This window comes from Alternaria rosae (assembly GCF_020736505.1).
Source record: "Alternaria rosae strain MPI-PUGE-AT-0040 chromosome Unknown BKA58scaffold_2, whole genome shotgun sequence".
Taxonomy (NCBI): Eukaryota; Fungi; Ascomycota; class Dothideomycetes; order Pleosporales; family Pleosporaceae; genus Alternaria; species Alternaria rosae.
Genome location: NW_025763571.1, coordinates 68,970 through 96,888, shown reverse-complemented (window position 1 = coordinate 96,888; position 27,919 = coordinate 68,970). Strand labels below are relative to the sequence as shown.

General features: G+C 52.3%; 15 protein-coding genes across 15 annotated transcripts; 8 read left to right on the top strand and 7 right to left on the bottom strand.

Annotated features, from left to right (window-relative positions):
- Positions 1 to 29: 29 nt before the first annotated feature.
- BKA58DRAFT_451058 (uncharacterized protein) lies at positions 30 to 1,692 on the top strand (the record flags this gene model as incomplete). The annotated part of the gene is made up of 5 exons (XM_046174374.1): positions 30 to 173; positions 245 to 332; positions 388 to 648; positions 710 to 1,385; positions 1,434 to 1,692. 5 exons carry the CDS (start codon positions 30 to 32, stop codon positions 1,690 to 1,692), a joined length of 1,428 nt encoding a protein of 475 aa, XP_046028314.1.
- A 350-nt stretch (positions 1,693 to 2,042) lies between these two features.
- Positions 2,043 to 4,477, top strand: BKA58DRAFT_75270 (MFS multidrug transporter-like protein). The gene is made up of 4 exons (XM_046175854.1): positions 2,043 to 2,799; positions 2,854 to 2,896; positions 2,952 to 3,307; positions 3,367 to 4,477. Exons 1-4 carry the CDS (start codon positions 2,392 to 2,394, stop codon positions 4,357 to 4,359), a joined length of 1,800 nt encoding a protein of 599 aa, XP_046028313.1. The 5' UTR covers positions 2,043 to 2,391; the 3' UTR covers positions 4,360 to 4,477.
- Positions 4,478 to 5,205: 728 nt separating this feature from the next.
- On the top strand, positions 5,206 to 5,755 carry BKA58DRAFT_296928 (PDCD5-related protein; the record flags this gene model as incomplete). The annotated part of the gene is made up of 3 exons (XM_046166890.1): positions 5,206 to 5,312; positions 5,366 to 5,376; positions 5,496 to 5,755. Coding segments are annotated over 3 exons (378 nt in total), but the record flags the coding sequence as incomplete, so codon positions are not given.
- A 612-nt stretch (positions 5,756 to 6,367) lies between these two features.
- BKA58DRAFT_307588 (uncharacterized protein) lies at positions 6,368 to 8,372 on the bottom strand (the record flags this gene model as incomplete). Its single annotated transcript, XM_046167170.1, has 3 exons — positions 6,368 to 7,766; positions 7,815 to 8,169; positions 8,219 to 8,372. 3 exons carry the CDS (start codon positions 8,370 to 8,372, stop codon positions 6,368 to 6,370), a joined length of 1,908 nt encoding a protein of 635 aa, XP_046028311.1.
- Positions 8,373 to 8,594: 222 nt separating this feature from the next.
- On the top strand, positions 8,595 to 9,188 carry BKA58DRAFT_375176 (uncharacterized protein). Its single transcript, XM_046169400.1, has 3 exons — positions 8,595 to 8,722; positions 8,777 to 8,948; positions 8,998 to 9,188. The coding sequence occupies exons 1-3, from the start codon at positions 8,616 to 8,618 to the stop codon at positions 9,058 to 9,060; spliced, it is 342 nt and encodes a 113-aa protein (XP_046028310.1). The 5' UTR covers positions 8,595 to 8,615; the 3' UTR covers positions 9,061 to 9,188.
- A 282-nt stretch (positions 9,189 to 9,470) lies between these two features.
- Positions 9,471 to 11,598, top strand: BKA58DRAFT_451046 (Arb2 domain-containing protein; the record flags this gene model as incomplete). Its single annotated transcript, XM_046174373.1, has 3 exons — positions 9,471 to 9,654; positions 9,701 to 10,339; positions 10,396 to 11,598. The coding sequence occupies 3 exons, from the start codon at positions 9,471 to 9,473 to the stop codon at positions 11,379 to 11,381; spliced, it is 1,809 nt and encodes a 602-aa protein (XP_046028309.1). The 3' UTR covers positions 11,382 to 11,598.
- A 5-nt stretch (positions 11,599 to 11,603) lies between these two features.
- On the bottom strand, positions 11,604 to 13,142 carry BKA58DRAFT_309365 (uncharacterized protein; the record flags this gene model as incomplete). The annotated part of the gene is made up of 3 exons (XM_046167238.1): positions 11,604 to 12,899; positions 12,954 to 13,006; positions 13,064 to 13,142. 3 exons carry the CDS (start codon positions 13,140 to 13,142, stop codon positions 11,604 to 11,606), a joined length of 1,428 nt encoding a protein of 475 aa, XP_046028308.1.
- Positions 13,143 to 13,429: 287 nt separating this feature from the next.
- On the bottom strand, positions 13,430 to 14,629 carry BKA58DRAFT_74914 (cell division control protein 42 precursor). Its single transcript, XM_046175852.1, has 5 exons — positions 14,321 to 14,629; positions 14,213 to 14,271; positions 13,987 to 14,167; positions 13,704 to 13,936; positions 13,430 to 13,657 (listed from the first exon to the last, which is right to left on the bottom strand). The coding sequence occupies exons 1-5, from the start codon at positions 14,381 to 14,383 to the stop codon at positions 13,591 to 13,593; spliced, it is 603 nt and encodes a 200-aa protein (XP_046028307.1). The 5' UTR covers positions 14,384 to 14,629; the 3' UTR covers positions 13,430 to 13,590.
- A 136-nt stretch (positions 14,630 to 14,765) lies between these two features.
- BKA58DRAFT_435220 (U3-containing 90S pre-ribosomal complex subunit-domain containing protein) lies at positions 14,766 to 15,652 on the bottom strand (the record flags this gene model as incomplete). The annotated part of the gene is made up of 2 exons (XM_046173319.1): positions 14,766 to 15,280; positions 15,331 to 15,652. The coding sequence occupies 2 exons, from the start codon at positions 15,650 to 15,652 to the stop codon at positions 14,766 to 14,768; spliced, it is 837 nt and encodes a 278-aa protein (XP_046028306.1).
- A 207-nt stretch (positions 15,653 to 15,859) lies between these two features.
- Positions 15,860 to 17,539, top strand: BKA58DRAFT_397642 (centromere kinetochore component CENP-T-domain-containing protein; the record flags this gene model as incomplete). The annotated part of the gene is made up of 4 exons (XM_046171439.1): positions 15,860 to 16,217; positions 16,267 to 17,389; positions 17,429 to 17,450; positions 17,480 to 17,539. 4 exons carry the CDS (start codon positions 15,860 to 15,862, stop codon positions 17,537 to 17,539), a joined length of 1,563 nt encoding a protein of 520 aa, XP_046028305.1.
- Positions 17,540 to 17,563: 24 nt separating this feature from the next.
- On the bottom strand, positions 17,564 to 18,801 carry BKA58DRAFT_74891 (SURF-family protein Shy1). The gene is made up of 3 exons (XM_046175851.1): positions 17,979 to 18,801; positions 17,817 to 17,922; positions 17,564 to 17,762 (listed from the first exon to the last, which is right to left on the bottom strand). Exons 1-3 carry the CDS (start codon positions 18,763 to 18,765, stop codon positions 17,660 to 17,662), a joined length of 996 nt encoding a protein of 331 aa, XP_046028304.1. The 5' UTR covers positions 18,766 to 18,801; the 3' UTR covers positions 17,564 to 17,659.
- A 127-nt stretch (positions 18,802 to 18,928) lies between these two features.
- BKA58DRAFT_375163 (uncharacterized protein) lies at positions 18,929 to 20,130 on the top strand. The gene is made up of 3 exons (XM_046169398.1): positions 18,929 to 19,143; positions 19,195 to 19,295; positions 19,398 to 20,130. Exons 1-3 carry the CDS (start codon positions 18,964 to 18,966, stop codon positions 19,831 to 19,833), a joined length of 717 nt encoding a protein of 238 aa, XP_046028303.1. The 5' UTR covers positions 18,929 to 18,963; the 3' UTR covers positions 19,834 to 20,130.
- A 343-nt stretch (positions 20,131 to 20,473) lies between these two features.
- On the bottom strand, positions 20,474 to 22,078 carry BKA58DRAFT_435216 (DNA photolyase, FAD-binding/Cryptochrome; the record flags this gene model as incomplete). Its single annotated transcript, XM_046173318.1, has 1 exon — positions 20,474 to 22,078. One exon carries the CDS (start codon positions 22,076 to 22,078, stop codon positions 20,474 to 20,476), a length of 1,605 nt encoding a protein of 534 aa, XP_046028302.1.
- A 1,385-nt stretch (positions 22,079 to 23,463) lies between these two features.
- BKA58DRAFT_330921 (alkaline-phosphatase-like protein) lies at positions 23,464 to 25,697 on the top strand (the record flags this gene model as incomplete). Its single annotated transcript, XM_046168164.1, has 4 exons — positions 23,464 to 23,582; positions 23,638 to 24,253; positions 24,313 to 25,187; positions 25,246 to 25,697. The coding sequence occupies 4 exons, from the start codon at positions 23,464 to 23,466 to the stop codon at positions 25,607 to 25,609; spliced, it is 1,974 nt and encodes a 657-aa protein (XP_046028301.1). The 3' UTR covers positions 25,610 to 25,697.
- On the bottom strand, positions 25,695 to 27,440 carry BKA58DRAFT_426624 (uncharacterized protein). Its single transcript, XM_046172963.1, has 3 exons — positions 27,031 to 27,440; positions 26,328 to 26,899; positions 25,695 to 26,279 (listed from the first exon to the last, which is right to left on the bottom strand). Exons 1-3 carry the CDS (start codon positions 27,151 to 27,153, stop codon positions 26,090 to 26,092), a joined length of 885 nt encoding a protein of 294 aa, XP_046028300.1. The 5' UTR covers positions 27,154 to 27,440; the 3' UTR covers positions 25,695 to 26,089.
- Positions 27,441 to 27,919: the final 479 nt, after the last annotated feature.

Sequence of the window (27,919 nt, the reverse complement as noted above, 5' to 3'; positions counted from 1 at the left end):
CATCGTTTAGTTGTTTCGAAACTATCAAAATGGGCCTGGGGTCTGGAGACTTTGACTATCCGTCGCTGAAAAAGCTACTCGACAACACGACTGCTGAAGTCCTATTTCCGGGCGATGGTGAAGAGTACGAAAAGAGCATTGAGAGGTGGAGTGAGCACTGCATAAAACGAGCTGTACGTTTCCCTAGTTCTGCCTTTCTATAGAAAAACTTTTACATCATGTTCACGCACTTATACGAGCAAAGGCTGCTGTAGTCCTAGTTCGGTCCGCCCATGACGTCTCCGCGACTTTAGCTCAAATACGGGAGCACAGAATCCCCTTCACAGTCCGTGGTAAGCACATTAGAGTATAGCCAATTTACATGTGAGAGAGACTCACTTTATGTAGGGGGAGGCCACAGCACGTCTGGGGCTGCGTCTATCCAAGATGGCATCGTCATCGATCTTTCCAAGATGCGCAAGGTGATTGTCGATGTGGATGCCAAAACAATCAAGGCAGACGGTGGGACTATCTGGGAAGATGTCGACGTTGAGGCTGCCAAGTTTGGTCTTGCAACTGTAGGTGGCACCGTCAACCATACCGGCGTGGGGGGCTTGACTCTAGGAGGAGGCTATGGTTACCTTACAGGAAAGTACGGCTTGACGATTGGTATGTGCATGTATCAGTATCAACAAGTATTAAAGAAGCTTGCCTTACTGACATCTTGTAGACAATCTATTATCCGTTGACATTGTCCTCGCTTCTGGTGAACAAGTTGTCGCGTCAGCGAACTCAAACCCCGACCTATACTGGGCTGTGCGAGGCGCAGGTCAGAATTTTGGAGTAGTGACGGCATTCACATTCCAGGTTCATCAACAGAGGAGCCATGTGTTTGCGGGGCCGCTGGTTTTCCTCCCGGATAAGCTACCACAGGTCGTTCAGTTTGCAAATAAGTTTCATGCTACCAACGACGGCAACCAAGCATTACTCATGGGCTTCTCTGCCCCACCACCCGCGAATACTCCGGTCATAATCTGCCAGATCTTTCACAATGGCAGTGAAGAAGAAGGAAACGCCTTCTTTACCGACTTATTCGAACTCGGCCCAATAGCGAACATGACCGCCATGATCCCCTATCCTCAACTGAACAGCCTTCTTAATCAAGGAGCCGGCTTTGACGGACGTAAGCTTTTCGGTGGTGGCGCTTTCAGACTCCCCATGGACCCAAACTTCGCTATGCAGCTTCACGCTGAGTTCAACGCTTTTGTGGCGTCGCATGAGCGAATGAACGAAAGCATGATGCTTTTCGAAGCCGTTCCTTATAAGAAGGTCATGGAGATTTCCAACGACAAGACGGCTTTCTCGAATCGTGGTGATTATTATAATGTGGCTGTGATGATGAAATGGTAAGCCGAATCAGCAACACAGAGGAGTTGATATTAAAGAGAGCGCAGGTTCGATCCTTCACTCGACGACAAAATTCGTACGTTCTCACGAAACCTTCTCAGGAAGGCCTCAGAAACTGCCTCGGAACGGTCAAAGGATGGTGGTGTAGGTCAGTACGGCAATTATGCAACTGCCGATGTTGAGGCGAACGAGATCTTCGGCGCAAACGTGAAGCGGCTCGAGGAACTTAAGCACCAGTACGACCCCGATAACCTGTTCAGCCATGGCACAAAATTGACTCCGCGTCCCCTGGTAGTGGTGAATTGAGAACTCGCATCGTATGCGCATATGTACGACATAGCATGGAATGTATTGGATCAGATGTGTACAAAATTCAGTCTCCGGCTCACTACTGTCTATTTACCACGATGAGGCTTTGTTTACCGACGGCCCAGAACATACTTTTGTGTACTTTGCGGGCGTACAGAACTTTTCTTCGTCTCGGCTCGAGGTCGGAGTTACCACATCGGATATATATCTACACGACGCGACAGTAGCGCCGGAAATCAGCAACCCCTGACGTCACCCCATACCACCGACCTCTACAATATTACCAAGCTTCTACGCCACACCCAGATAACCCTGTATGACTAACAGTATCCACTCCTTTTCAGTCTACACTCGGGAAATAATGTCCACCGATGCACCGATGGCATTTGAATCAAAGGACTAACGTTGTGGGGCACGCGGTCCACGGAGATTCGTCCTACGCGTGCTTAAAACCGAGCGTGCAGAGTCGATCACAATGGTGAAGCTCGCCGCATACAAGACCTCTATCTATTCACTTTCCGGGCTTGAACGCCGGCATAGCGATATCGTTTCGCTCACCATAACTTTTTAGAAACACAGACGAGTTATATTTATGTACATGGAAATTCACGCCCTACATTAGTAATTACATTCTGCTACACGTATTCGACAGCAAACCCAGTCTTTGTGCACGCCACTTCCTAGTCTCACGTTGCCATGGAAAGCGCAAGACGACCACGAGCTCAAAGGTCATCCAGGAGCCGATCAGTATCCCGACAACGGCGACTCGACAACGCGCCATTACACCGTATCTTGTCCAGTCAATTCCCAGACGATCATTCGGTTTATCACCATGAAGATGGCGAGGGGACTCATGTCAACGATGACGCCAGTTCATTGCACAAGACTGAGACTGAAAGGCGAGACGAGAACTCGTCCAGTGACGATGGCGACGGCGACAGTGGCGATGACAGAGGTGGGAAAGAAGTAAAAGACGATACCGCTCAAGAGGAAGATACGACTTACGAGGAGATAAGGGGTGGTATTCCATACGAGCATGATGTGGTGGCACCATCGCCTTTAGAAAAGCAAAAGTCTACGCGGTCCGTCAAAGACCCAAATTTGGTATAGTCTACCTAACAAATATTGACTGCTACTGTAATATCTGACATACATAAGGTCACATGGGATTCAGAGTTCGACCCACATAATCCAAAGAATTGTAGGTTTGGTTTCCCCAACTACGCACAGATAAGTTGTAGTCTAACAGCTGGTAGGGTCCATGAAGCGGAAATGGGCAGCAACTATTATTGTCTCTTCTTTTACCCTTGTCTCGCCAATATCCTCGTCCATGATTTCGCCAGCTCTGAGCAGCATCAGTGCCGAATTCGGTATCACAAATGAAGTCGAAGCCCAGCTTACCTTATCCATCTTCGTTCTGGCGTATGCAATTGGACCGCTGTTCCTAGGCCCACTATCGGAGATTTATGGACGAGTCATCGTATTGCAGCTGTCAAACTTGTTCTACTTGGCTTGGAATCTGGGATGTGGATTTGCTCAAACATCTGGGCAGCTCATGGCATTCCGGTTCTTCAGTGGTTTAGGCGGATCTGCACCATTAGCTATTGGTGGTGTATGTACTCTCTTCCCGAAAAATGCCGTTGGAAAATAAAACACTAATTGACTTACTAGGGCGTTCTCAGCGATTGTTTCCTTCCTGAGCAGCGTGGCCGAGCCATAGCAATCTATTCATTGGCTCCATTATTGGGCCCAGCTATCGGGCCTATTGCCGGTGGATTCATCTCTCAAAACACGACTTGGAGATGGTGTTTCTACGCCACCACGATCTTCACAGCAATAGTGCAATGTTTCGGCTTCTTCTTTCTGCAGGAAACATACGCACCAAAGCTCCTTGAGTGGAAGCGAAACAAATTACGTAAAGAGACAAGCAACGAGGAACTACACACTGAGTTCGACCATCCTGATCGCACACTTGCAACGACCATTAAAATCGCTATGAGAAGGCCGTTCAAGCTACTCATCACCCAGCCCATTGTGCAAGTTTTAGCTTGCTACATGGCTTACCTATATGGCCTCATGTATCTGATGCTGTCGACATTCCCTAGCCTATGGGTCACACGTTACGGTATGACTATAGGGATTGGTTCTTTGAACTTCATCTCCATGGGCATTGGCTTCTTCCTCGGCACACAGATCACCGCACCCCTTAATGACGCCCTCTACCGCCGCCTTAAGAAACGCAACAACGGCATCGGTAAACCAGAGTTTCGCATTCCAATCATGATTCCCGCGTCTCTTCTCGTTCCAATCGGTCTGTTTTGGTATGGTTGGAGTGCACAAGCGCAGGTACATTGGATCATGCCTAATATCGGTGCTGCGATATTTTGCGCGGGTGTTATTGTGGGGTTTCAGTGTATACAGACTTATCTTGTTGACAGTTATACACGGTACGCTGCGAGTGCTATCGCGGCGGCGACGGTGCTCAGGTCGTTGGCTGGGTTTGGATTTCCGTTGTTTGCACCGGCTATGTATGACAAGCTGGATTTTGGATGGGGAAATAGCGTGCTGGGCTTTATTGCCTTGGCTTTGGGTGTCCCAGCGCCGTTTATGCTATGGAAGTTTGGGGAGAAGTTAAGGAGTAGTAGCAAGTTTGCCGCGGGCTGAAGGTGTCGCAGAAGCGTCAATACCCGCCTCGTAATGTGGAAAGCAACGCGCGGGGACTTCATATTGCGAAATTAGATTACACGAGAGGGCTAATCAAGGTGGATTACTTGAAAGCATACTAGATTAGCCGCACGCTGTCAGTCGTGACTTGAGTTCGTCATTTTTAAACATGTTCTTCGTAAAACACAGGTCGTAAGCGACAAATTGTCTCTATCATTTCGCCCTTTGTCCACAGCCTAGCTATGTAGAGCTGTTTTTTCAGCTGGTACTCAAAGTATGTCTGACGCGATGGCCGATAACGCCAACTGCGTGTTCATCTCGTCAGTTTCGAAATGCAGCGATATATTAAGCCAGCTTCGTCAGTTCCACCTCTCAGTCTTCCGAATCGTATCCTGCAGTACAGCAATGAGAGCATCCGTAACTATATCCAATATTGACATGTAAAGAAAGCATTGCAAGATGGCGGCTGCAGCTTTTGTTGTCACCCTGAGCATCTTTGAGGTGTCGGCGATACACCAGACAACATTTCCAGCGAAGGATCTCAAAGCTATCGCAATCATCCCGCATACCAAAGCGCGCTTTCAGTGACCAGCCCAAACCAAGACCAGGCTCCAGTCTGATTCAAGATCGCATTCTCCTCTTGGTTGAGGTGTCACCGGTTTTTGGTGAACATGACGAGCTACCTAGATAGTGAGGGGGTGTGCGATCGGGACCGTGCCCTAGCAACCCGCGAACTTCCCCGCATAAACACACTTTTGCTCGACCAGTACTTGCGCCGCAGAGGCCATTATCCTAACAACCCTTCGCGTCGCGCCCTCAGAATCTCTACATAATACCGAAATGTCCGACGAAGATCTCGAGCAGATAAGACGCGCGCGCCTGCAGCAGTTACAACAACAAGGCGGGGGCAGCGGAGGACAAGGAGGCGAGGGCGCCGAGCAAGATTCGCGAAAGTAAATACAATTATACACGAAGATCAAGTTCTTTTACTAAGGCAAAATCATAGACAGCAAGAGGGTACGTTGTCAGCACCTCTCCCGGCGCACACATGCATCACTTGACAACACACTCCCCCTTCGCCCACTCGTCCAAACCCCGCCGTCCACTAGCAACTACGGGCTAACCCTTCCCATCAGCCGACCAGCGTTCCTCCATCCTCTCACAAATCCTTCTCCCCGAAGCAGCCGACCGTCTAGGCCGTATCCGCCTTGTCAAGGAATCGCGCGCAACCGACATCGAGAACAGACTTATAATGCTTGCGCGGACAGGCCAATTACGACAGAAGGTTACAGAAGAGCAGCTCAAAGAGATACTGGGGGCTGTAGCAGAGCAACAGGAGAAGGAAGAGCAGAAAATCGTTGTCAACAGGAGGGGAGGGAACTGGGACGATGATGATGAGCTCGAGGAACTCATGAAGGATGTATAGGGAAGCGAGGATAAGTAAAAGGAGAGAGACACAGATGCTGGGTGTTGCATGAGGCGGTGCTTCCGGGACAGGCAAGGCAAGTAGTCTCGCGCATGAAAACTAAGGTACGACTTCTCACTGCAACTTCACGACGTGCATGAAATTGTATATAATTTGTGACTATTATTTATCCGCCGGTAGCTGTTCAGTACACGCTTCTTAGTGCTCAATCATGACGAATGATAACCTGTGGATCAGTGAAGAAGCAAGCACAAGAGAAGAACAATATCAAATGGGCCGTTCGATAAAATTGCAGCTGCAAATTGGAGTCGTAACACCATCCGCTTGGTGCGCAGTTGAAGAGAGGGTCCGGACGAAGTGAGGCTATAGATGCTGCGTAAAGATCCAAACAATGTTTTGATGTTAGGTAAGCGTGGCTTTCTACCGGTACACCATCTTCCGAGTGTTATCTGAGGTATATTTGAGCGAGCTAACCTGTCGCAAAGGCCATGATGAGCGTTTGCATGTAACCCCAGAATGAACGTATCGGATTCGATCACAAGCGCGATCTTGGGGTTGTCGTAGGCATGGAAACCAATGATCTCACGTCGCTGCCATCCTGGCCATACCCGACCTATCCTCCGCACTCAAGGTATTTGTTTTGGCAGCTTCCTTCCATCTCTCAAGCTGTTCATAGTGCTCATACTCCAGCTTTCCTTTCAACAGCTTCAACAGCTTTGGTGCGAACTTTCCCGTTGCATATACCACACCATCGTACTGCTTTGCGAAGAGCAAGATCACTAGCGTTAAGAAAAGTACGGGGCCGTCGGAAGCCTTTTGTTTTTTGATTCGGCGAAGCATGTCGTCGAGCATCGATTGCTTGGCAGCAGCCAGCGAATCTGCAGATGGTTGGCTGATACCTTGTTTTTTGTTGAATTTCTCCAAAGTTGAAGATAGTGATGAATTATCCAGAGGCGTCGTGGACTCCAGGACACTCGAGAGTTTGGTAACATTCTTTCTTGTTTTGCGGCTGAGGACTAGACCCTGCGCTCGTGCTTTGGCGATAGTATCGGGTATAAGGTCCTTATGTGCGTAAGTTGCAAAGACCTCAGCAAGCTGGCTGTGCACTTTTTGGTCCATGACTGAAACTAAGCCGGTGCTGTATATCTGATATCGGATGAGCATGCGATCTGTCCAGTACATGGCAAACTCCTCTTCATTCGGTGTTTCGAAGGAGGAGACTTGGCACCAGAAGCGCTCTTCTAATAACTTCTCAACTGGCTTTTGTTGGAGGAGAAGGCGCTGAACAAGGCCTGTTGGAGGAATCATGTCTCTAATCTTGTCTCGAGTGAATTTCACGTCTTCCACTAGGGTTGGATCGTCCTGTAGACTTTGCCATTGTGCCTTTGCAGCTTCTTTTGCGTAGCCAGCGAGCTCGTCGAGTGCTCCGTCTCGGCGCCTTTCAGTGAGTATCAAATTGCCGACCCGCACTATCTTCAGTCCTCCAGTGATCTCCGAGAAGTGAGCGACAATGGAGTTCTTGGCTCGGGCGGCCACCTGCTCCCTTATAGTTGGTGGAAGGCGGGAGCCAATCACTTCGGTGACATCGAGGGTACAACCTTCTTGTTCGAGGATGCGTACGCAATCTTGCTCTAAACTGGAGATCCAGATCAGTGATACAGCGAAAGAGTCTATTACTTCAATGCCTGAGAGTTGCTGGAAGTAAGACAATGCGTCTTGGGAAGATGGGAAAAGTTCGATGAAGTCGGAGGCGAATCTTTGTACATCGAGATAGGCAAAAGCGCCGGACTGCAGACCGTAAACTGTGGCATCGCGTTCGGTTTCTAGATATCGCTTGGGTGTGCACAAAACGCTAACGTCAGTTTCCTGGATGTTGACCTTGGAAATAAGATTTTCAGACTGCAAGAGTCGCTCGAGAGTATGCAGAATGAACCATGTAGGGGGATTGTCAGGCAAATCAGCTGGTCTGATGTTGAGAGTCCTGTACAGAGTTAGCCTGTGATGCATCTAAGGCAAGTCCTACACTTACCGGACATCATCGACCGTCTTTTGAATCATACTCTTCACTATATCCGTGATCTTGTGAGCGTAGGCCTTAGTGTAGATGTAGCCATTAGTTTCCAGGAGGTTATAATCTTGACTGGACAGGAGGAAGTCAAGACTCTTGGAAGAGACACGATGCTGGGCAATGAATTCGGCCTTGGATGCCAGTCCCCCAGATGACAGGCGAGTGACTATCGCGTCTCGCTCGTCTATGGGAATGATGCTTTCCTCGTCCGCGCTGAACAAACATAGCTTAGGGTGGCTGTGGACGAGTTGATGGACAAGCAATCGACCTATGTCGAGGTCGTTGGCCAATGTAGATACCGGTATCCTCTGTGTCTCTGGTACATGCTTCAGCAAATGTAGCCAAGAGAGATTACGAACGCTCACCTTTGGTCACGCGGCTTCTGAATTGAGCCTGGACAAACTGGAGCGTAACGAAAGCATGGCCGCTGGAGGATAGCGCAAGCCGTGGAACAAAATCAGAAGTGTCTTGCGGAGGGAAGAGGGCGAAGATGTCCTTCACATCATGTGCGGTAAACATGCCAGCTGGACGTTGGATAGCGCTGCAGACTAGATTGCCAACATCTACTATGCGTGAACAGTGCTGTAGGCTTGAACGGTTCGGCGGCGTTGAAGGATATAGTGCAGGGGGAAGCGCCAGAGGCTGGATTGCGCTGATTGGTGGGGAGCGGGGAGCGGGCGGCAGAACACCGGGATTGAACAAGGCCGTGGTCCATCGTCGAGTGCGCGCGCAGACATTCAACCCATTACGCCTACCGCCAGCATGTCTCAATTCCGCGCGGCCAAGCTGGACATTGGATGTTTCGCCAAGATTCGCAATATCCGCGACCACACCAAGCGGAAGGTGTACTCGGAGAATGAGCCAGAACGGCATGCGCCTCCGCACCTGATGCTCCCATCGCGCAACGACTGACGACGACACAGACAAGCTCTGCGATACCTGATCCGCAATACCACCCTTCCGCAACGAGTCCGCGCGCAGGCTCAGCTCCAGCTCTCTCAGATGCACTGCTACACACGCTACACCCAGATCAAGAACAGGTGTATAATGGGCGGCAAGGGCCGTGGTGTCTTCAGCGACTTCAGAATGGGACGAGTAAGCCATGGCATTCTTTTCGGGCGAGGCAGGGCTGACGATCCTATAGTATCAATTTCGCGTAAACGCTCTCGCGGGAAACCTGCCGGGCGTGAAGAAAGCAAGCTGGTAGGTGTGCTTCTACGAGAACCCGACTGTTTCCATGTACAATACTGTGAGGCGAGCATTGTGCCAATATCACATACCTACTTTTGGCTCTACATATGGCCTTGCACATGACCGCTCTTCGGGCGCAGACCGTGAGACTTTTCATGCGAAATCTTCGTGGTTGACCCATCTCACTGTCTACTTTGCCCTCGCCTCGCCCTCTCACCGTGCGAAACACCCTTTCCTAATCGGTTTGCTCTCACCACGCGCCACAAACGATGGCAGCGGCAACCCACCGCGCCAGCAATAAAATCCGACCTCCGTGGCCATTGCACCTACAATCCTTACTACAGCGATAGCTCTGGTTGCCGTTTTTTAGTAACTCACTTCGCCGCTGTCTACGGTCTATAGACACCCCCAAGCATCTGCGTCAGCATGTTCCGCCGCATAGAAGACACTCTGGAGCCGGATCCATCATTTCCAGCGGACCTCAACCAACTTGGCTTCTTCATCAACCTCTCAGGTGATATCCGTATGATCGACGCGCCCGAGAAGCCCTATGTCTACCACGCCACCAACAATGAGCGCGTCAACGAGGTGCGCCGCGAGGCCATGCAAAGTACATTCCAACTTCCGTTGAAACACTCGCAGCTAACACTTCACAGCCTGCCAGCGCAAGGAAGCAGAGAAGCGCCTGTCTTACCTTGGCCTCGAGTGCATCCACCTTCCCGACTTCACCATGACCAAGCCCAATGGTCCGCATGTACCTATCCTTGCTCCACCGCCTGAGATCCTCAAGACGCGTAAGCGATTGATTGTGCTGGTAAACGACACCATGCAAGATATAGGCATTCTGGCGTATAGACAGTTGCAGCGGGAACTTGGCATCAACGGTGGCTCAGTAGTGAACTTTGTCAAGGAGATGGTCAAGTGCTCGGCTACTGACAACACTGCTGAAGGAGGCGCGGAGATTTTCAAAGATGGTCATGTTCTCCAAGACAAGATTTACACTCCTGCCTTGATGGTCTTGAACGCGGGCCAGCTGCTGTACTCGCACAAGTACGACCAGGCCATGACTCTACGCAGTTGGTCCGCCATGCCACGCAAGTCAATCGCCCACGACATGGTCCGCATCCATGACAACGAGAACCGTGTTCCAGGTCATGAAAATGCCAAGAAACATGTCAAGACTGTCTTTGACGAAGTCATCTGCAACCCCGATCGTGTTGCAGCCGACGCAGAAGTCTACGTCATCGCTATTGAAGACGGAACCGAGAGTATCTTGAACCTGCTCACACAAGACTGTACGTCTCCTGGCCCTGCTAGTATCTGAGAAGTTTACACTAACATATTGCTGTAGTCGGCAAGTATGGTACTCGTATCACGGCCATGGCATTGATTCACTCCTTGATCGACGACTCCCAAATCAAAGATGAACAGATTCGCGCCTTCATGCATCAGCGCACACGTCAATGGAGATTCAGCGATCTGACATGCAACCCCCAGCACTGTGTCGACCTACCCACCGACTACAATCGACAAGTCAACGGGCCTTTGTCTGTAGACACACCATCAACCATGCAATCAATCAAGCACACGTCCTGGCACGCTTCGATTCCTGAAGGCCCAGTCTCAGCTCCAACGACGGCTTTCCACCGCCTCGCTCTCAGCGTCACCTCTTCGGCCGGGGCTTCCACTCCAACCGCAACATCAACCTCTACTAGTGGAGAAGAAACCACAGAATGGTCCTCGGGTCAAACGGTTATCTGCCCTACCTTCGCGGGCGGCGACAATTCGGTCGGGGAATGCATCTTTACCTATCCTCCCACCCAGCATGCCATTTTCTCTTTCTTCCAAGACGTCGCGCAAGACCCGGTCAACTATCGCAACCCACCTAGCCTCAAAATCTTTACCGAAGCTCCCCAACCCAGTCCCGAAAATCCTCTCGCACTATCTCCAGACCACGACAACGACGCTGGGATCTACTTCCAAAACCTCGTGTCGCAGACGACTTCTGAGCAAGCTGAGCTAGATGAAGCACGCGAGCGACTTGTCGAGTTACAGATTGCTTTGTCTGCCTGCCCTACCAATGCTGCAGAGCTAGACAAGGGTCGCGTGAGGTTGGAAGGAAAGGTGAAGAATATAGAGGCGAAGATTGGATCTTTAGAGGTCAAGGCGCTGAGTCATGGCGGACTGGCCGCGGGTGAAATGGTCGAGAAGCGCGAGGATTGGAAGCCGCAGGTTGAGGGTCCGAAGGTACCATTTGCAGGGACCATGGTGGATAGTGAGCTGTTGAAGGCGGCGGGGTTGATGGAGACTATGGATGAAGAGAAGGCTTTTGTTTGAATGGCGAGTGGCAGCTCTAGTCATATGGCGAAGATGAGAGGATGATGCTAAGTCCTGGATGGAAAGGACTTAGAAGCGTTTGTTTTTCAGCCATCTCACGCACCACGAGCTCCTCCTCTTGTCACGTCAACATAAGGAAGACGTCTTTTGGCTGCTCGGCGGCGCTGGAGTTAGGGTCATCTACCTTACTTTCATCATGTCCTCAAGAATAAGACAACAGCTTCAATCTCGCTTATCGTTGTCCTCAGGCCTAGGTTCAGTACTCAACTGATTCCCGTTGTAAAACTGTTGAGGTACATCTCTTGCCCGCTGGTCCGCCAGCGTTCTTACCCTCATCCCGCCCGGAGTTGCTTGATCCAGCACAGGATCGTGACTGGGTTCCCGGGTAGGTCTGCTGCCCATGGTACGACCACCACCGCCATGATTATTACTGCTACCACCATCACCACCTTGCTCATGTTGCGCCCCATAGCCTATGACGGAGCTGATGGTACTCCCCACGTAGCCAACAGTAGAAGTGAGAAGCCCAAAGGCCCCGCCGACGATGCCCGTCGCGGCTCCTGCCATACCTCCTCCAGTGCCCCCGGAATACGCATCCGAGTAACCCTTTACTGGCACCAGCACCAAGGTCGCACTGGGCGCTAGATCAATATCACCCAACTCAACGGCCTCGTCGCCGGCAGAGAGTTCGCGACTAGGCGATGGAGCGAGTATATGTCGGAAAAAGTAAGGAGGCAATTGTTTGTTGTTGATGTTCTCGTCGTCCTGGGTCAATTTCCCAAACTCAGTGTCAACCCAGGACCGCACGTCAGTCTGTAGGGTGGCGGAGCGAGGGAATGTAGAACGAATTGTGCGGCCATCGAACAGACGGACATTGAGAGCAACGGTTTTAGAGTTGGTGCCTCGCGAGGACTTCGGCACTGATTGCGATGTATCGGGGGCTCGTAGTGCGTCCTTGTTCCTCTCCTTCTCGCGTTGTGCTTTGCGCAATTCGGCATCTACTTTGCGCGCTGCTTTGTCGGCTTCTATTCGTGCTTTGATACGGGCTAACTCTTCGGCGTCTTCTCGTTTCTTCTTCCGCAGGGCGTCGCGGGCTTCTTGTTGGGCTTTGGTGGCGGATGTGGATGGGAGGGTGGGGTGTTGGGAGCCTGTGGCTTTTTGCTTGCCTGGTGTGTTGGACGTGAGGGTGGGTAGTGAGGTTTCGGGGAGGCCATACAGGTCGTCTTCCGCTGCAGCATTCGCTATACTATTCGTAGGTTCTGGTGTGCTTGCTTGTGGGGGTGAGGTTGGTGCTGCGTTGGAGGCTGGGATGGGATTCGCTCCCAGTACGCGTCGGATCGAGTTGATAAAGTCGTTTCTCGTGGCATCACTCTTGAGTTGAACTTGGAGTTGGCCGTTCTGGATGACGACAAAAGTGGGCACGCTCGAGACATCGGAGAAGGCAGCCAGAAAACCGGCTTCGGTCGAGCCTGCTTCGAGCCGCAGGACGACAGCTTTTTGGTGGAGCAGAGTCGACAGCTAGACATTCACCATCAGCGCATGTTTTAAAGACCTGGTCGCGTCCCAACGTACCCATCCGCTCTTTAGCCACTCGTCTTCCCACTCGTGGCTCGTGGCGCCGTCGTCTACGCAGCTTGTCAGTCACGATGCTACCTAGATTCCGACAGTGCACCGTGGCGTACCTCGTACAAAGCAGGCAACGAGTTTCTGCTCCTGAATCGCAAGCGTGATTCCGCTCTGTAGACTGCCTTGGTGGAACATGTTGGTGGGTGGTGGTGGCTCCATGTCTGCACTACCGCGGGGATTAGCCTGGGAACCTGTTCGGCGCGTGGTACCGAGGCCAGACGACGCACGAGCATGGCCGGCGGCCGTCAGCGTCCGCTTCATTCAGTGGCTTATGCACACGGCGTTGGAGATTCGCAAAGGGAAAAGATTCAATAAACAGTTCTATCGGTAATGCCAAGCCCATAAATCCTCCACGCCGAAGAAGAGTAATGCTGCAATAAGCCAATGCTAGACTCGCCCGATATCCAAGCATCAAGCCAGAAGGTGCTGCAAAGCATGTGCCCCTTCTGCTTAGTCCCGCCGTTCCGCTTGGGCTTCCCAATGATGCCGACCGTGTACAGTGTCGTGGAGTGAGTGGCATATCCAAGTTGTTGGTCTTTTCCCAGTCACCCCAAAGCCGTGGCCCCTGTGCCCTGGTATCGGCTTATAGGATGGTGCACTTCTTCTTATTCTTGGTCGCCGACTGCTGGGGACGGGGGCTGAGGACAGCGCTGGGGCAGGTCAGGACAGTTATGCAAGGGGCACATGGGAACGTACCGAATGGCTTCGTCAAAGACACTCTTCAGGTTGCGCTGTGTGAGGGCGGAGCACTCGAGGTACTTCTGCGCCTTGATCTCTTTTGCGACCATGACAGCCTGCTCGTACTGGATGGGCGCCATCTTCTTCTGCCTCAACGACTCCTTGGTCGCCTCATCGTCCCTCAGATCGAGCTTGGTGCCGACGAGGATAATGGGAACGCCGGGCGCGTGGTGATCTATCTCAGGGTACCACTGGCGGGGGGTTAGCGGGTGCGTACGCGTCGTGGTGGGCGGCTTCTTACCTTTGCCTTGACGTTGTCAAACGACGGGGGGCTGACGATGGAGAAGCAGATGAGGAACACGTCCGTCTGGGGGTACGAGAGCGGGCGCAGTCGGTCGTAGTCCTCCTGGCCGGCGGTATCCCACAGCCCCAGGCTTATGGGCTTTCCGTCGACCATGACATTTGCCGAGTAGTTGTCGAAGCTGGGCGAGTTAGCTCACGCGTGGTGCAGCGAGGGGCGGGCGTACACGGTGGGGATGTACTCGCCCGGGAAGGCGTTGGTCGTGTACGAGATGAGGAGACATGTCTGCGCGATTAGCAGGCTGCGCGGCCGTCGTGGGGGCAGCGAAGCTCACCTTGCCTACAGCGCCGTCGCCGGTTACGACGCACTTGAGCGATTGCGTCGCGGGAGCAGCCATGGTGCGCGAGGTGTCGCCCGGGGAGCGTGGCTTTGGCGGACCCGGTTCGGCGGAGCAACGGGGCGGCGAGGGTGGAGCGGATCGAGTCGGGCGCAGGGCAGGATGCAGATGTAGCGAGGCGGCGCGTTGGAGGTGAAGGACGCACCGGCGAGACTGCGCAGCACGATGCAGGTAGCAGGTAGCTTCTGTGAAGGCGCGGGAGCTATCTGCAGCGTAGGGGGGCGTTTTATCGCTTGGCAGGCGGCGGGTCACGAAGCGAGCTGGAGCTGGAGCGACCAAGCTCGACGAGCGCGTACCCTCTTGAAACCCTTTTGCAACACGCTGCTCACGCCTGCCATTCGCCGTGCTAGCTAGCTACTTGCACATGCACATGCTACATGCTTTAATACCACACAAACAGTCCCTCGCCGCCTTGCCTGTCCTCGCCGACCAGCTGCTTGCACACCAGCAGCTTGACCACGGCCTCGTGCAACTCTCTCATGTCGAGAATGCCGCGCTTCTTCCCATCAATGTACGACACGTCCACCACGACTCGTTTCAAGTTGGCCGTCGACAAGGCTCGCTCTTGCAAGAGCGCCATCAGTCGATCCGGTGTTCCAACCCCATAGTCGATTCTGCTCTTGTTCAGATGCGTTACCTGGTCTGCGAGCTTTAGGTGCTTCGCAAACAGCTTGGCCACGCTGGGCTTCACGACTCCCTGTTTAGGTAGACCAGACTTGAGACATCGGCATACGTCTGCCGCTCGCACCCCAGAGCTCGTCACTATAAGCGTGTGGGGAGCTCCGGGCGGCTTGCATGGTGTCGCTTCTAACGTCCCTGCCTGCTTCTTGAGAAAGGCAGGCAGATTGTCTGTAGTTCGCGGCTCCGTCCAGCTGCTACTATCCTGCACAGTCCGCGCTGCTTGACGTCAGCATTTCAAGACATATTTAGGGCGCTCAAAGACTCACCAGAAATACACTTGTCCTCGAGCTCGACACTGCTCAAATCTTTCCCGTAAAGCCGTGTTCGTGCGTTGACATAGTCGGCAACAAGCTGACCATCCATGCGCTCAAAAGCGTGATTAACTCCCAAGTCTTGGTCGAGATCATCTTCAGCAATCGCCTTTGCCTTCTGCTTCTTCTTCTCTTTCCGTTTGGCCTTCTTGGCTGCTTTCTTGCCGTCCTTGCTTGCTTCGGGCTCGGCTTCCCGTTTCCTTTTCTTTGACGAAGCGTCAAGATCGAACTGGGCTTCGATCAGGGGTATGCCTCCTTCTGAGTCCGAGTCGGACATGGTGAGACCAGTGTTTTGTGTGAAGGAGCGACACATGAGTTCGCGACAGAAAAAGTTGCAGCATATCGAGCCTCAGCTGCTATCGATAAGCGGCTAGCGCAGATGCACGCCAGGGAAGTCGCGTTACCTTGGTAAGCGACGCGTTTCCCTGACGCCCATCAACACCCACCTGGGCACCCACCTCGCCCCTCGCATGCCTCTCTTGCCATGGCCGAGTCTGCGCGCAAAAAGCAGCGCCTTCCCCCGCAGCGCGACTTGCAGCGGACACCCGACAACAACGCGTCCATGGAGCCCACGACACCCTTCCACCGGGCCACTAGTGTGGGCCCCACTCCAGCAAGCAGACGGACGCCAGCTCTTCGCACACCAGCATCGGGGGCGACGCCGCGGGGCGGACCAGCAACTCGCCCTCTACCTTCGCGCAGGATTGCACCCACTACTCCCCACGCGATACGAGCCTTGAGAGAGCGAGCCAATGCCGCAAGGACGCCAGGAAACACCCGGAGACGAAGCGGCCGCGTACAGAGGGAGACGCCGCGGGACATTCTGCGCCATCTTAGCAGAGGTACGGCTCTTGCAGACGCCATCTTTCAACTAGCTGACTGTCCATGCAGCGCTCGCTCGTGATACGCACCCAGTCGAGCCCTCCCCACAAGCCCTGCCCCGGCGTACGCGCCACTCAGCCCTCGATCTTCCAGACGTCGAAGATGGCCCTACCATGCCTGCGCCCCGCCTTTCAATGCCCCTAGAGAACATGTACGACGATGACGATAGTTTCCACAGTGCCCCACCACGGCAGTCCCTCCTACCAGACTTACCAGACGACGTCGATGGCGGGACCGTACAATCGCTCGAGTTTGGACGACGAGCCATCAGTGAGGATCCACGCTTCATGTTCGCGGGAAGGCAGAGTGAACGATTCGGCGATCTGAGCGAACTCGGGGCGCTCCAAGAGGAGTACGAGGTCGATGGTACCTTCATCAACCCACGTGCAGATGGGTTCTTTGATCCTGCAATGGACGAAGCTCTAGATGGTGACGAAACGACAATACAAGCACTGACCGGGCGAAGAGACGGAAGGCCTAGTGACGTAAATTTGGGCGTATTTGGAGAGGCAGAGGATGATACAGAAGAGCCTACCTTCCGCTTTATGATACCTGAGCGCATGCGTGTGCCAACCCAAGAAGACGTACAAGGATATCAAAACGAGCGGGAAGAAGACGAACAAGAGCCGGATGACGAACATCTGCACCTGCCCGATGATTACGACTTACTCGATAGCGACGACCAGGACGGGATAGCGGCTGCTTTCGATGGCAAAGACCAAACAGCAACCGCCGGCATGTTAGGTTGGGAATCAGATCCGCCTGCAGATAGCGACGCCGAACTAGTCGCCTATCGAGAAGAAGAATCTGCCATTGATCGAAGCCTGCAGGCCAAGTCGCCCAAGCAAACAGATGTAGCCCAGATGAAGGGTGTTCGCAAACCGAAAGAATACATGGTATCCGAACACGGTATCGGCTTCCCCTTATTCCCAGCCGCGCCTGTCAAGAAGCTTACTTTGAGCTTCTTGAAGTCGCAGGGAGGCAAGGCCCGACTTAATACGGAAACACTCGACGCACTCGTACGCACGACCAACGACTTCTTCGAGCAGATTAGCATGGATCTCGCAGCATATGCACAGCACGGTGGACGAACGACGATTGAAGAAAGCGACGTCATCGCGCTTATGAAAAGGTATGTTACTCTACTCTACTCTATTCTGGTGTACATAAGCGTTCAGACTCATAGCGGACATGTACGTTCGGTACGCTGACTTTCAAGCAGGACTCGCAAGACCACCGGTACTTGTACATCGTTTTCTCTAGCGCAGAGGATGCTTCCTAGGGAGTTACTTCAGCAGCTGCGTATGGAGCCTCCAGCCAAGCTGAAGAGATATAAACGGAAACGATTGAATGATGTCCGTGAGGAAGACTAAGATGACGACTGAAAAGGTATGGTAATGTCTCACGACCAATCAACACTGTGGCGTACTCGCCGTTGGGTGCCCGACATGGGCTTCTTGACGACCATCCAAAACATGACTGAGGTCGCGAAACTGAGCGCGTACCTACTTAGAGTTAGACGATTGCTTGCAGGAAAGGAGCGAGGCGGTGAACCGTACCATGTGAAGATGTACTGCGTGTGGTTGTTTCGTAGGTTTACGGTGGGCGCCCTACCAATCGGTACGCCCTTGGGTTCACGTTCATAATTTGTGAGCAAATCAGGCGCTGTGTTATAGTTAGATACCCCAATTGCATCCATCGAAGAAAGACAGATTACTTACTCATCGTTTCCTCCACCCACACAGCCTGACTCCCGCTATACTCGGCCATTTCCTCGACACTGGGAAAAAACCACTTTCCCTTCTCCGGTTCGTTTTTCGGTGTAAACATATTGCCCTTGGGCGGTATCCTCAACAAGCCCTCAATTGTAACCTCACCCTCAGGTAACGCCCCATTCTTCTTGCGAAACCACTGCGGCGCAGCATCCTTCTTAATCCATCCCCTACACGCCAATATCTTATGCACATTGCCTCGCCCATCCCGCCGTTCGAGCGGCGTAACAACTGTATACCCCTCTTCGCCATCCAAAATCCGCGGCCCAATCAACATTTCCTGATCATGTCTCAACACACCCCTCGCATAAACCCTGCGATAGTCAAAGTCCTGAATTGCAGCCGGATCGATTCGCAGCGGGAGTTCGAGAGGCGGGAACGTCAATCTGTCTTCGAAGCGCGCGACTAATTCGGTTTTCCAGCCCAGACGCTGCACTTGCCAACACCCTAGTATGAACGCTGTGACGGGGATTATCGCGAGGATGATTAGGCCGGGCCCGTGTTGTTTTCCTACTCGTGCCATCTTCGCGGGCCGGTCAAGAATCGAGACGAAGTTTGGGTCCAGGCCGGGGCCGCCGCCCACGCGGCGACTTTGCGAGCGGAGGAAGAGGATGCGTGTGTGCGGACATTGCGGTCGCGTGGGTGAGGGACGGGCGTTGGTGGTGCGGAAGAATGCCGACGCGGGTTGTGAGTAGTATCGCCGGAAAAGCTTGAGGAATGGATTTGGTTTCGACATGGCGGGTGGTTGAGTGTTTGGAAAGTTGGGAATGGCTCAGTGGTGTCGGAGATGCGAGCTGCGAGCTACCCGGCTGCTAGACGGCGATACGGTATAGTTCCCGCGTCTTAGCACCCGCGGACCTAAGCCTGGCTCTGGGATGATCTCGACCTCCCACCGGACTGCTCCTCTGACATCACTCTCCTTCCACTCCCACGCATGCAAAACTGCAGCGTCATGGCGGATGCACAGGACTCACCAATAGATCGGGCAGAGATCACCGCGAGGCGGGATAAAGATGCGCTTCTTGATATTTTGGATACTCGACTTGAACAGTATTTGCAAACGCTGCATGAATATCACGACGTTATGCAGCATCTTTCCGCAGGACTGTCCTCGGTAAGCAATGTGTACGCTTGGTGATTGGCACATGGTGTTGATGCCAACAAGGGATACATGTCGCTTGCTCAAGCAAACTTCTACAATTCGTCCTCTGCGATTCGGTACGGACAGGACTGCTACGATGAGCGTATGCAAACTGTACGGAAGGTGTGAGTATTACAGTTTCCATCGAAATTTTATAGCTATCAAGAGTGTTATATCCAGACTCGGAAAAGTCTACCTACATCATGTGCTCTGTTGACAGATCACAGCCACATCTCCGAACACGGATGTACCAAGGAGAACTATCGAGCCCATTTCTCCATCAAATCTTCTTCTACCACTCGCCAGGATGCGAGCACGGACGACCAAATAGGGTCAACAGAACAAGCGAATGAAGCCCAAGGACCGGACCTCCCCTCCACAGGTTCGAAATCTAGAGAAGGAGAGGCAGGCGCTACTTCCGACGCGGATGACGAAACCGCCCAAGGATCAAGGGAAAACGAAGAAGAAACCAGATCTATCGGAAAGCCTACAGATCCTCTCAGATGGTTTGGTATCCTTGTTCCGCCCGCATTACGTACTGCGCAATCAACATTTATAGGTGCAGTCGAAGGTCCAATCCCGCAATTAGCCACCGTTGTGAGAGATCTACGGGCCCAGGAGATTGAAATTGGGAGGGTGAGGAAGCAGATCAAGAAAATGTAGAGACAAGTCAAGTGAGGAAGCAGATCAAGAAAATGTAGAGACAAGTCAAGTGCTGCTTTCTGGCGGGTTAAGGAAATTGCACATGAGTACTAGGTTGCGCGCATTCGATATTGTGATTCGGGTTGGCTGCAGCTTGTTACGCGTACTTTCGACTAATCAGTAGTGCTACACATTGTCGTAGCTTCGAATTAACTCTCGTCATTGGATTTGCCGACTGGAGACAAGAGAATCTATAGATGGACATATGTTATGTGATGATTGACCTACGCTCTACTGCTGGTGAGCCAGAGTAGCACGATAATTTGGTACGCAACTTGATCATCCCTCCGGCGCAGCTATTCATGGGGTCTTGACATATATGTTCTATTCCCCACGTGTGCTGGCAGGGGAGGGTTCACTGGACTTGGAGACGGTTTCTTCCTCGGTCATGAAAACCTTGCCAGATCAAGATAGTGGCGCGAGCTGTGCCGCCCTTGTTGCTTGGAAAGAGCAATCAATCACATTGCCAACTTTACGAATATTGTCAATGAGGATTACAACAAGGTAGCAGCCATGAGCCTAGTGCCACATGCATCCACATCGTATGGCTTTGAATATTGGTGTAGTATAAACTTAGCCCTATCTACAATCGCACGTCTATCTAGATATCCGCGTTCCTCAAGCCTCTTTTAAACCTATCCAATGCCCTAGCTTTCGTCTCTTTCCAGTCCACATGTGGTTTTGGATACCCCAGCTTTTCGAACTCGCTCTTCGACAACCTCGCGTACGGAGCAAATACCGCCTTTCCCTTGACATCTTTGAGCTCTGGGACCCATGTTCGGATATAATCACCATCATGGTCATTCTTTTCAGCCTGAGAGACGGGGTTGAAGACAGTGTAAGAAGGCTCCCAGCCTTGAGTGTTATTGGAGAGGTCCCAATCAATCAGAGTTTCGGCAAAATAGCGTTCGCCGCGGCGGTAGTCGAGCAGGAGGTTGCAGTAGAGATAGGAGGACACGTTCATACGTAAGCGATTGTGCATGTATGCCTCCGCATTGAGTTGGCGCATACCAGCATCAATGAAAGGTTCGCCTGTTTCGCCTTTGTACCATTTCTCCCAGCCTTCTTCGTCGTCTTCCCACTCTACTCCGTCAAACTTGAGATTCTGTGGAAGATTCATGGAGGTGTGTGGCGTGGTCATGGTTGTCTGTCTGTAGAGTTCTCGGAAAACAATCTCTCGAACCCAACCGTAGACGCCGTTGGATGCCTTGGCTTCGGTAAAATCGGTACTGCCGCGATTGTAATCTACAACTTTCTGCAGTGCTTCGCGCACAGAGAACATGCCCGCACTGAAGTAGGCAGACATGCGTGACGTGCTATTTGCGGCAGGATTTGAGCGTGTAGCGGCATAGTGGTCAATTTGCTTTAGGAACGCATCCATTCGTTTTGCTGCTGCATCGTGACCGACAGGCCACAGTTTCCGTATCCTCTTCTTGTCCTCTTCCGACTCGAATTGTTTGTCTTTTGCAGGCTGGGGTACTGCTGTATCGAAGAGACTTTTTAGCTCTTTCTTCGCAGAGGGGGGATTTGCGGTAGGTGCAGGGTTAGTGTCAAGCAATTCCGGCTCGTCTTTCAGCCTCTCGAGCCACGCTTTGAAAAAGGGCGTAAAGACTTTCATAGGTGTCCCAGCACCTGTAAGCATTGTGCCAGGCTCGACAACGGTCTGGTCATGGTACAATGAGACTTGAATACCGTCTCCAGCTGTTTGGCAGAGTTTCAAATCCCTCCGCATCTCATCAATCTCGTACTCCAAGTTGCCAAACACGTGTGAAATCTCACACTTTTTCATCCACTCCACTGCTGTCTGTACGATCTTCTTCCTATCCTCGCACTCTAGAAAGACTAGCGGTATGTTCAATTCCTTGAGCTCTTTCTGCATGATGCGCAATCCCTCGCACATGAAGTCGACCCTTGCAGGGCTAGTCCCATGCCACGACTCGTCTGCAGCGCAATTGACGTAAAAACATACGAGAGGCTTCTTCGCACTTTGGGCAAGCTCGGAAGCATAATGCAGCGCGGTGTTGTCTTGAATGCGGAGATCTTTTGCACGAAACCAATGCGCTACCTTTGTCACGACCTTGATTTCCTCTTGTGCACCAAGGGCTTCTTGAACTTGATCGTAGGGAAGGTTGTCATCTACTCGTTTCGCGCGCTTGAGAGTCGTATGCCCGAGTTCGGAGCGTTCGTATGATGTTCTTTTAGACATGTTCGTATGCGCCTGGGAGTTGTTCGGCTGTGCAGGCTTTTTTGGCGGTGCTCTACTTTGGAAGCGAGTCGCGTGTTGAAACGCGCGGATCGGTAGTCGTACTTTGACACTAACACATCTAAATTGAGCAGCTGCCGGCCTAAGTGGAGTTTGCAATAAGAAGACGCGTTCGAAGGAAGGCATTGAACATGCGCTATGCGCTTAGGCGTACCTTTGTACCTGATCATCGATAAACCTTAGACCAAGGGGTCAGAGTGGTGACGTCGGCGGACCACCCAACCACACCAACTAGAGCCGATCAAGACGTTACCCTGATGGACACCTGGCGTCGAACACCAATCGAAGGCATGCCTATCGGCGTTTCAGATACAAGATCTGGAGAGATCCTTGGTTCCCGCTGCATTTCGCGAATTGTCGCCGCTTCCTGGGATTTTGGTGCTTTGCATAGGGCTGCATTTGATTCAGGGTTCCAGACGAAGACGGTGGATGTGAGCACGCGACAAACTGCGTTGCTAGTGCGAGGTGTTAATGCGACTGACATAATTCCGCTCGAACGCGCAGGCAAGGAGTGGCATAATTTCCACGTTGGAGTTTTGTTGGTCTGACAGATTGACAGCAGCCGAACCATGCCAGCCGGGCACGGTGCCTAGTTGCTGACACGTGATGCGAGACTCTCGGACTGCGATCAAGCTCTCTTCCTTGAGCTCGTCGGCACCATATCCGTCGACGAGCTAGGCTAGCAAAGCTTTGTCGTGTTGTGTCGCTGGCCGTCACTACGATGGCGAATGGAATTGCCCCGTCCGGAGCACACCGTAGGCATCAAAATCCCAGCCGCTCGCAATACCCCATCGCCAAGGGAAAATCTACGGGGATACCAATTTTGCTTTCTACGAGAGAACCATCGAACAGCGAATTAGATCAGAGCTGTGCGGAACGTGACGCCAAGATGTACCAAGCCACGCCAAGGCCTCATCCTCCAGCCTTCCATTAACTGGCAGAAACGTGCATGTCTTTCCCAATGAGGCAGCTCGTTAAGACTCTCGATGATGATAGTGGCTCGTGGCGCGGACCAGGCCAGCGGAATGGGACTGGGCCCAGGTAGCCGGAGTCTTCCTCTCGAGCAGTAAGAGCGCTGTGTTATCGCACGAGGGACGGGTAAAGGCACTTAACGCACCTTGTACTGCAGAGGAAGGCATGCCTCGGGTATGACATGTGGACGCTAGTAGCTTAATACGCGGGACATAGTCTAATTCGTCTTGATGCATGTATGCAGGTCCGGGAAGCTCTGTGAGCTTATAAAGGTTGGAGTAACAGCTTCCCGAAATGTCGGTTCATCGCACTTTTGAGAGTCTTGCCCAGTTACTGATCTCTCAATTGCGTTCGTTATGAAGTGTGCATGCTCAGCTGTCGTGGCTGCGGCCCTTTTGGTCGGATCTGTCTCCGCCCAGACATTCCGCCGCCTGGGAGCTTGCCCAACGCTCGGTTGCGTGTTCCCTCCCGACCAGTAAGCATGCAAATTGAACGAGCTCAAAGAGCTCAATTGCTGATAAACAACTCAGGGCCGACTTTCTTGCGGGCCAGTACTTCGACATCCGTCTGGAAGTTCACCAGCCAAGGAACGGATCCGAGTTCATCGGTCTACCTCTGGATGAGCAGTTTACCTTCACTCTTGGAAAAAAAGGCGAGGAGGCAAAGCCAGTAACAGAGTTTTTCAACCTTGAAGAACCCAAATTGGAGAAGTGGAACTTCACATGGTACGAAGACCTCTTCGCACGCGACGCGAAAAGGCCTTCCCTCGTCAACGTTGCGGCTAAAGCCTACCGCCGCATCGCTCTTTACGAACCTGGCGAGTACACTGCTACCCTCAATTACAACAATGGAAGCAAGACGGAAGCTACTTGGCTCGTTCGCGACCTGGCTGAGGAGCGCAAGGCCAAGAACATCGTTCTCTTCATCGGTGACGGAATGACCACAAACATGATCACAGCTGCTCGTTTGATCGGCCATAAGCAGGTCAATGGCAAATACCAATCTCTCATGGCCATGGACAAATTCCCTGTCGTTGGCCACCAGATGACCCACTCGATCGACAGCTTCATCACCGACTCCGCCAACTCTGCTGCTGCGCTCAACACTGGCCACAAGTCAACAGTCAACTGTTTGAACGTTTATGCGGTATGTATCGTTACCTTACGCCCTTGTATATGTCATCATTTTACTGACAAAGAGTATAGGACAGTAGCAAGGATCCATTTGACGACCCGAAGGTCGAGAGTATTGCTGAGATCTTCCACCGTCTTACTGGAGGTCACGTTGGTATCGTGTCGACGGCATACATTGCGGATGCTACCCCCGCTGCCTTGGTATCGCACACTCGTCTTCGTAGCCAGTATGGAGCTATCGTCGATACCTACCTCAATGGAGTCCAGAACTACACCTGGACCAAGGTTCCTCTCGATGTCATTTTCGGTGGTGGCGCCGAGCAGTTCTATCCGTCTGAGCTTGGAGGTGTTACCTATCAGGATAAGAACTACTACGATGAGTTCGCCGCGCAGGACTATCAGATCATTCAGAACCGCACTGCCCTGCTATCTGCCAGCAATGAAGAGAAGGCTCTTGGTATCTTCACCACCTCAAACATGGCCAAGTGGCTCGACCGCAATGTCTACCGTGACAACCTCAACCAATCACTTTCCCCTACTGGGGATGAGACACCCGCTCTTGATCAGCCGGGCCTCAAAGAGATGACCCTCAAGGCCATTGACATCCTCGAAACCCGCTCAGGTGACAAAGGATGGTTCCTTATGTCAGAAGCCGCCAGCATTGACAAGATGATGCACGCTCTCGACTATGATCGCGCACTCGGTGAACTCCTCGAACTCGACGACACGGTAAAGGCCACTATTGACCACCTCAACTCCACCAACTGCCTCAAGGAGACCCTGATCCTTGTCACTGCCGACCACGGCCATGGCTTCGACGTCATGGGATCCGTTGATACCCACTATCTAGCTGCCCAGAACGTCGACCGCAAGAAACGCAATGCTGTAGGGACTTATGAGCAATCTGGCGAATCCCAGTACATCAACACCGGCAACCTGACGTACACGTAAGTTGGAACTATACGAAAGTCATGTAAGACATAAACTAACGTCACAATTTCTCAGAGATTCCAACTTCCCGTCAAACTGGGATCCCAGATATACCCTCTTCCAAGGCCTGATGGCAGATCCCGATCGACGGGAGAATTGGTCTGTCCGCAAGAGCGGTCCCCGCGAGCCCGCCGCAGAAATCGAAGAGGACAGCGGCGATAACTACGCAAACCCCGAGGACGGCGAGGGCGGTATTTTGCTCAATGGTACGCTACCTGTCGAGAATGACCAAGGTGTGCATTCATTGACGGATGTGCCTGTCTATGCCATGGGCGCATGTCAGGAGCTCTTCCAAGGGACATACAACAGTATTGACATCTTCTACAACATGGCGACTTGCTTTGGCCTAGGAAGGGGCGAGCCAAGTGCTGAAGAGTAGAGCATCTTTTTAGTTGGGTTGTTGAAGAGAGAGGTGTTGTGCAGGGCGCATGACAACGTAGACGATGATGATCGATATAATCTTTAGCTGCTTTTCATGATTGCTGTAGTGATTAAAGCTTGACCGTTCGTTAGGTTTCACGTGTTCGGGTGGAACATGCACAGGCGGGTTACCACATGAGAGCGTCACAGTGTCATTATGTCACCAACATCGCAAAACGTCTCTAGTTTTCGTGGTCATTGAACAAGTCACTGTCAAGCCATATGATACCGCAGTTCATGGAAAACAGCACCCTAACAACGCAGTTCCTAACGATAATGTTACGGCCAACCTAGCAGGTTGCCTCGCGCCTACTAAGGTTTCCACGGGTATCGGTAATGCCCATCAGTTGCGTAATCAACGTAAGGCTCGACTTCACTTCGATGCAATCATTAGCACCACCTTGTAAGAGTCTACTCTTGCATTGAGCGCAGTTTGTCCTCACAACTCCCGCCTATTCTTGGCCAGTTCAGCCTGCTGGCGTAGGTTCGGCGCCGTAGTGCTGCTCTCGCCGCTCTGGACGCCCTGCTCCATGTCGGCAGCCCACAATGCAGCGCCAACCGTGTTTGTGAAGGAAAAGAAGATGCCGGCAACGGGTACAAGCTCGAGGAGGACGGCTGGGATACCGAAGCTATGCAAGGTTAGTGGTTTAAATTTGATTACATATAGACGAACCGACCTGGCATATGCAGCCTTGCGCTCCTCAATGAAGCGCTCCTTCTCTTGCTTCTTCATCTGCTTGAGTTGAAAGTAACGGGCGTGCGCGGTGGGACCAAATTTGCGTCCTTGGAGGATGACGAATAGTACAGTGCCCACGATCGGGATGAAGTTAAGCGGAAGGTACATGAAATATCGGATGATGGCGCTGGGTGCGAACTTTGCAAATGGCTTCGTAACAAGCTTGCCCAATTTCGCAACGGGGTCATTTCCTGACTTTACCTGGCGCTCTTTGGAAACCAATGTGGTCTGGTTGCGGCTGACCAAGGTTGAATCAAAGGTATCAATAAGCGCTTCGTCAATGAGGAAGTTCTTGCTGAGAACCGAGAAGATAGTGGACGACTCGCTGAGTACGAGTAGAACCGTGGTGAAGACTGCGAGTGGTCCGTTGAAAAGGGTGAGAAGTGCAACTTGGGGAATGTATGTGACGGCAAACATGAGCACAGTGACACCAAGACCGAGCGAGACAGTAGGGACCAGTTTCGCAGCGAGAGGCTTCCATAGTGCACGGTGTGTGAAGAAGTACGCAATGCCCTTGGGTCATGTCAGTGTTGTGTTTTGAATGCAATCCCCTAGTGTGGTCGAGAGGGCCGAAGAGCACTCCCAGACCGGCCTCTCCAGGCAAAATTTGATGCACTGTAGGTAGCAAGGATTCAGACGCGTACCTTGAAAGGGTAGAGATATGCGGCCGAGCGGACAGCTTCTGAGGCAAGCTGTCTGGCTTGGTTGAAGTCTTCCTTGGCGACTTCCTTGACCTTGTCGGGTACTCTCACCCTGGACTCTGACATGGTTGCAACGGATAGATCGGAAAGGTTGAGAAGATTAGGAAGTAGGGAAAGGCGTCTGAGTCGTGATAGAAGACAAGTGGTGTTCCCTTGCCCAGGTGTTGGTGGGGTGAAGCTATGGAATGTGGAAAACTACGTCATGATCGCGTACTTGGCCCAAGCTCCAATCCTAAGAACGCGGACTCTATTCCTGCGCACCAACTACGTCGTTTGAGCAGATAACTTGGTACCGCAGGAGAGAAGAATCCCGAGAGATGGTACATGTTGATTGTATAAAACGTCAAGAAGGCAAACTGGAACGGGAGCGGATCAGTGCAAGGCACGTCATACAGTGCTGGTTTTGCGCGTTCGCCTTGAGATGCAGGGAATCCTGGGTAATTGCAATGTCAGGGCAATTTGCTGCCCCGCTGATGCTGCCATAGTTCAGGAATAGTCCACCTATGGGCGATGGCTCAGGAATGTATTTCCAAGGCACAATTTCAGCAGTGAGTGCATGCCGGATTCGCACGCTTCTAGGCCCTTGACGAAGTACCCACCATGGCCATTGTGCCAGGTAAATGTGGCGGTGTTACCAAGATTTTACAGCAGATCTGCTACAAACACGCGTCAAAATCCAGAAATCCGATGCAAGACAGGGTAAATCAGGAATTGAGGACGTGGCTAAGCTTTCCCCTTCCCCACCTTTTCATGCACCGGATCGCAAAATGACGCAGCGCCAGCCGCGTGCTAGCCCCCACCACAACCGAACGGGACATTGGCTAGCTGCATC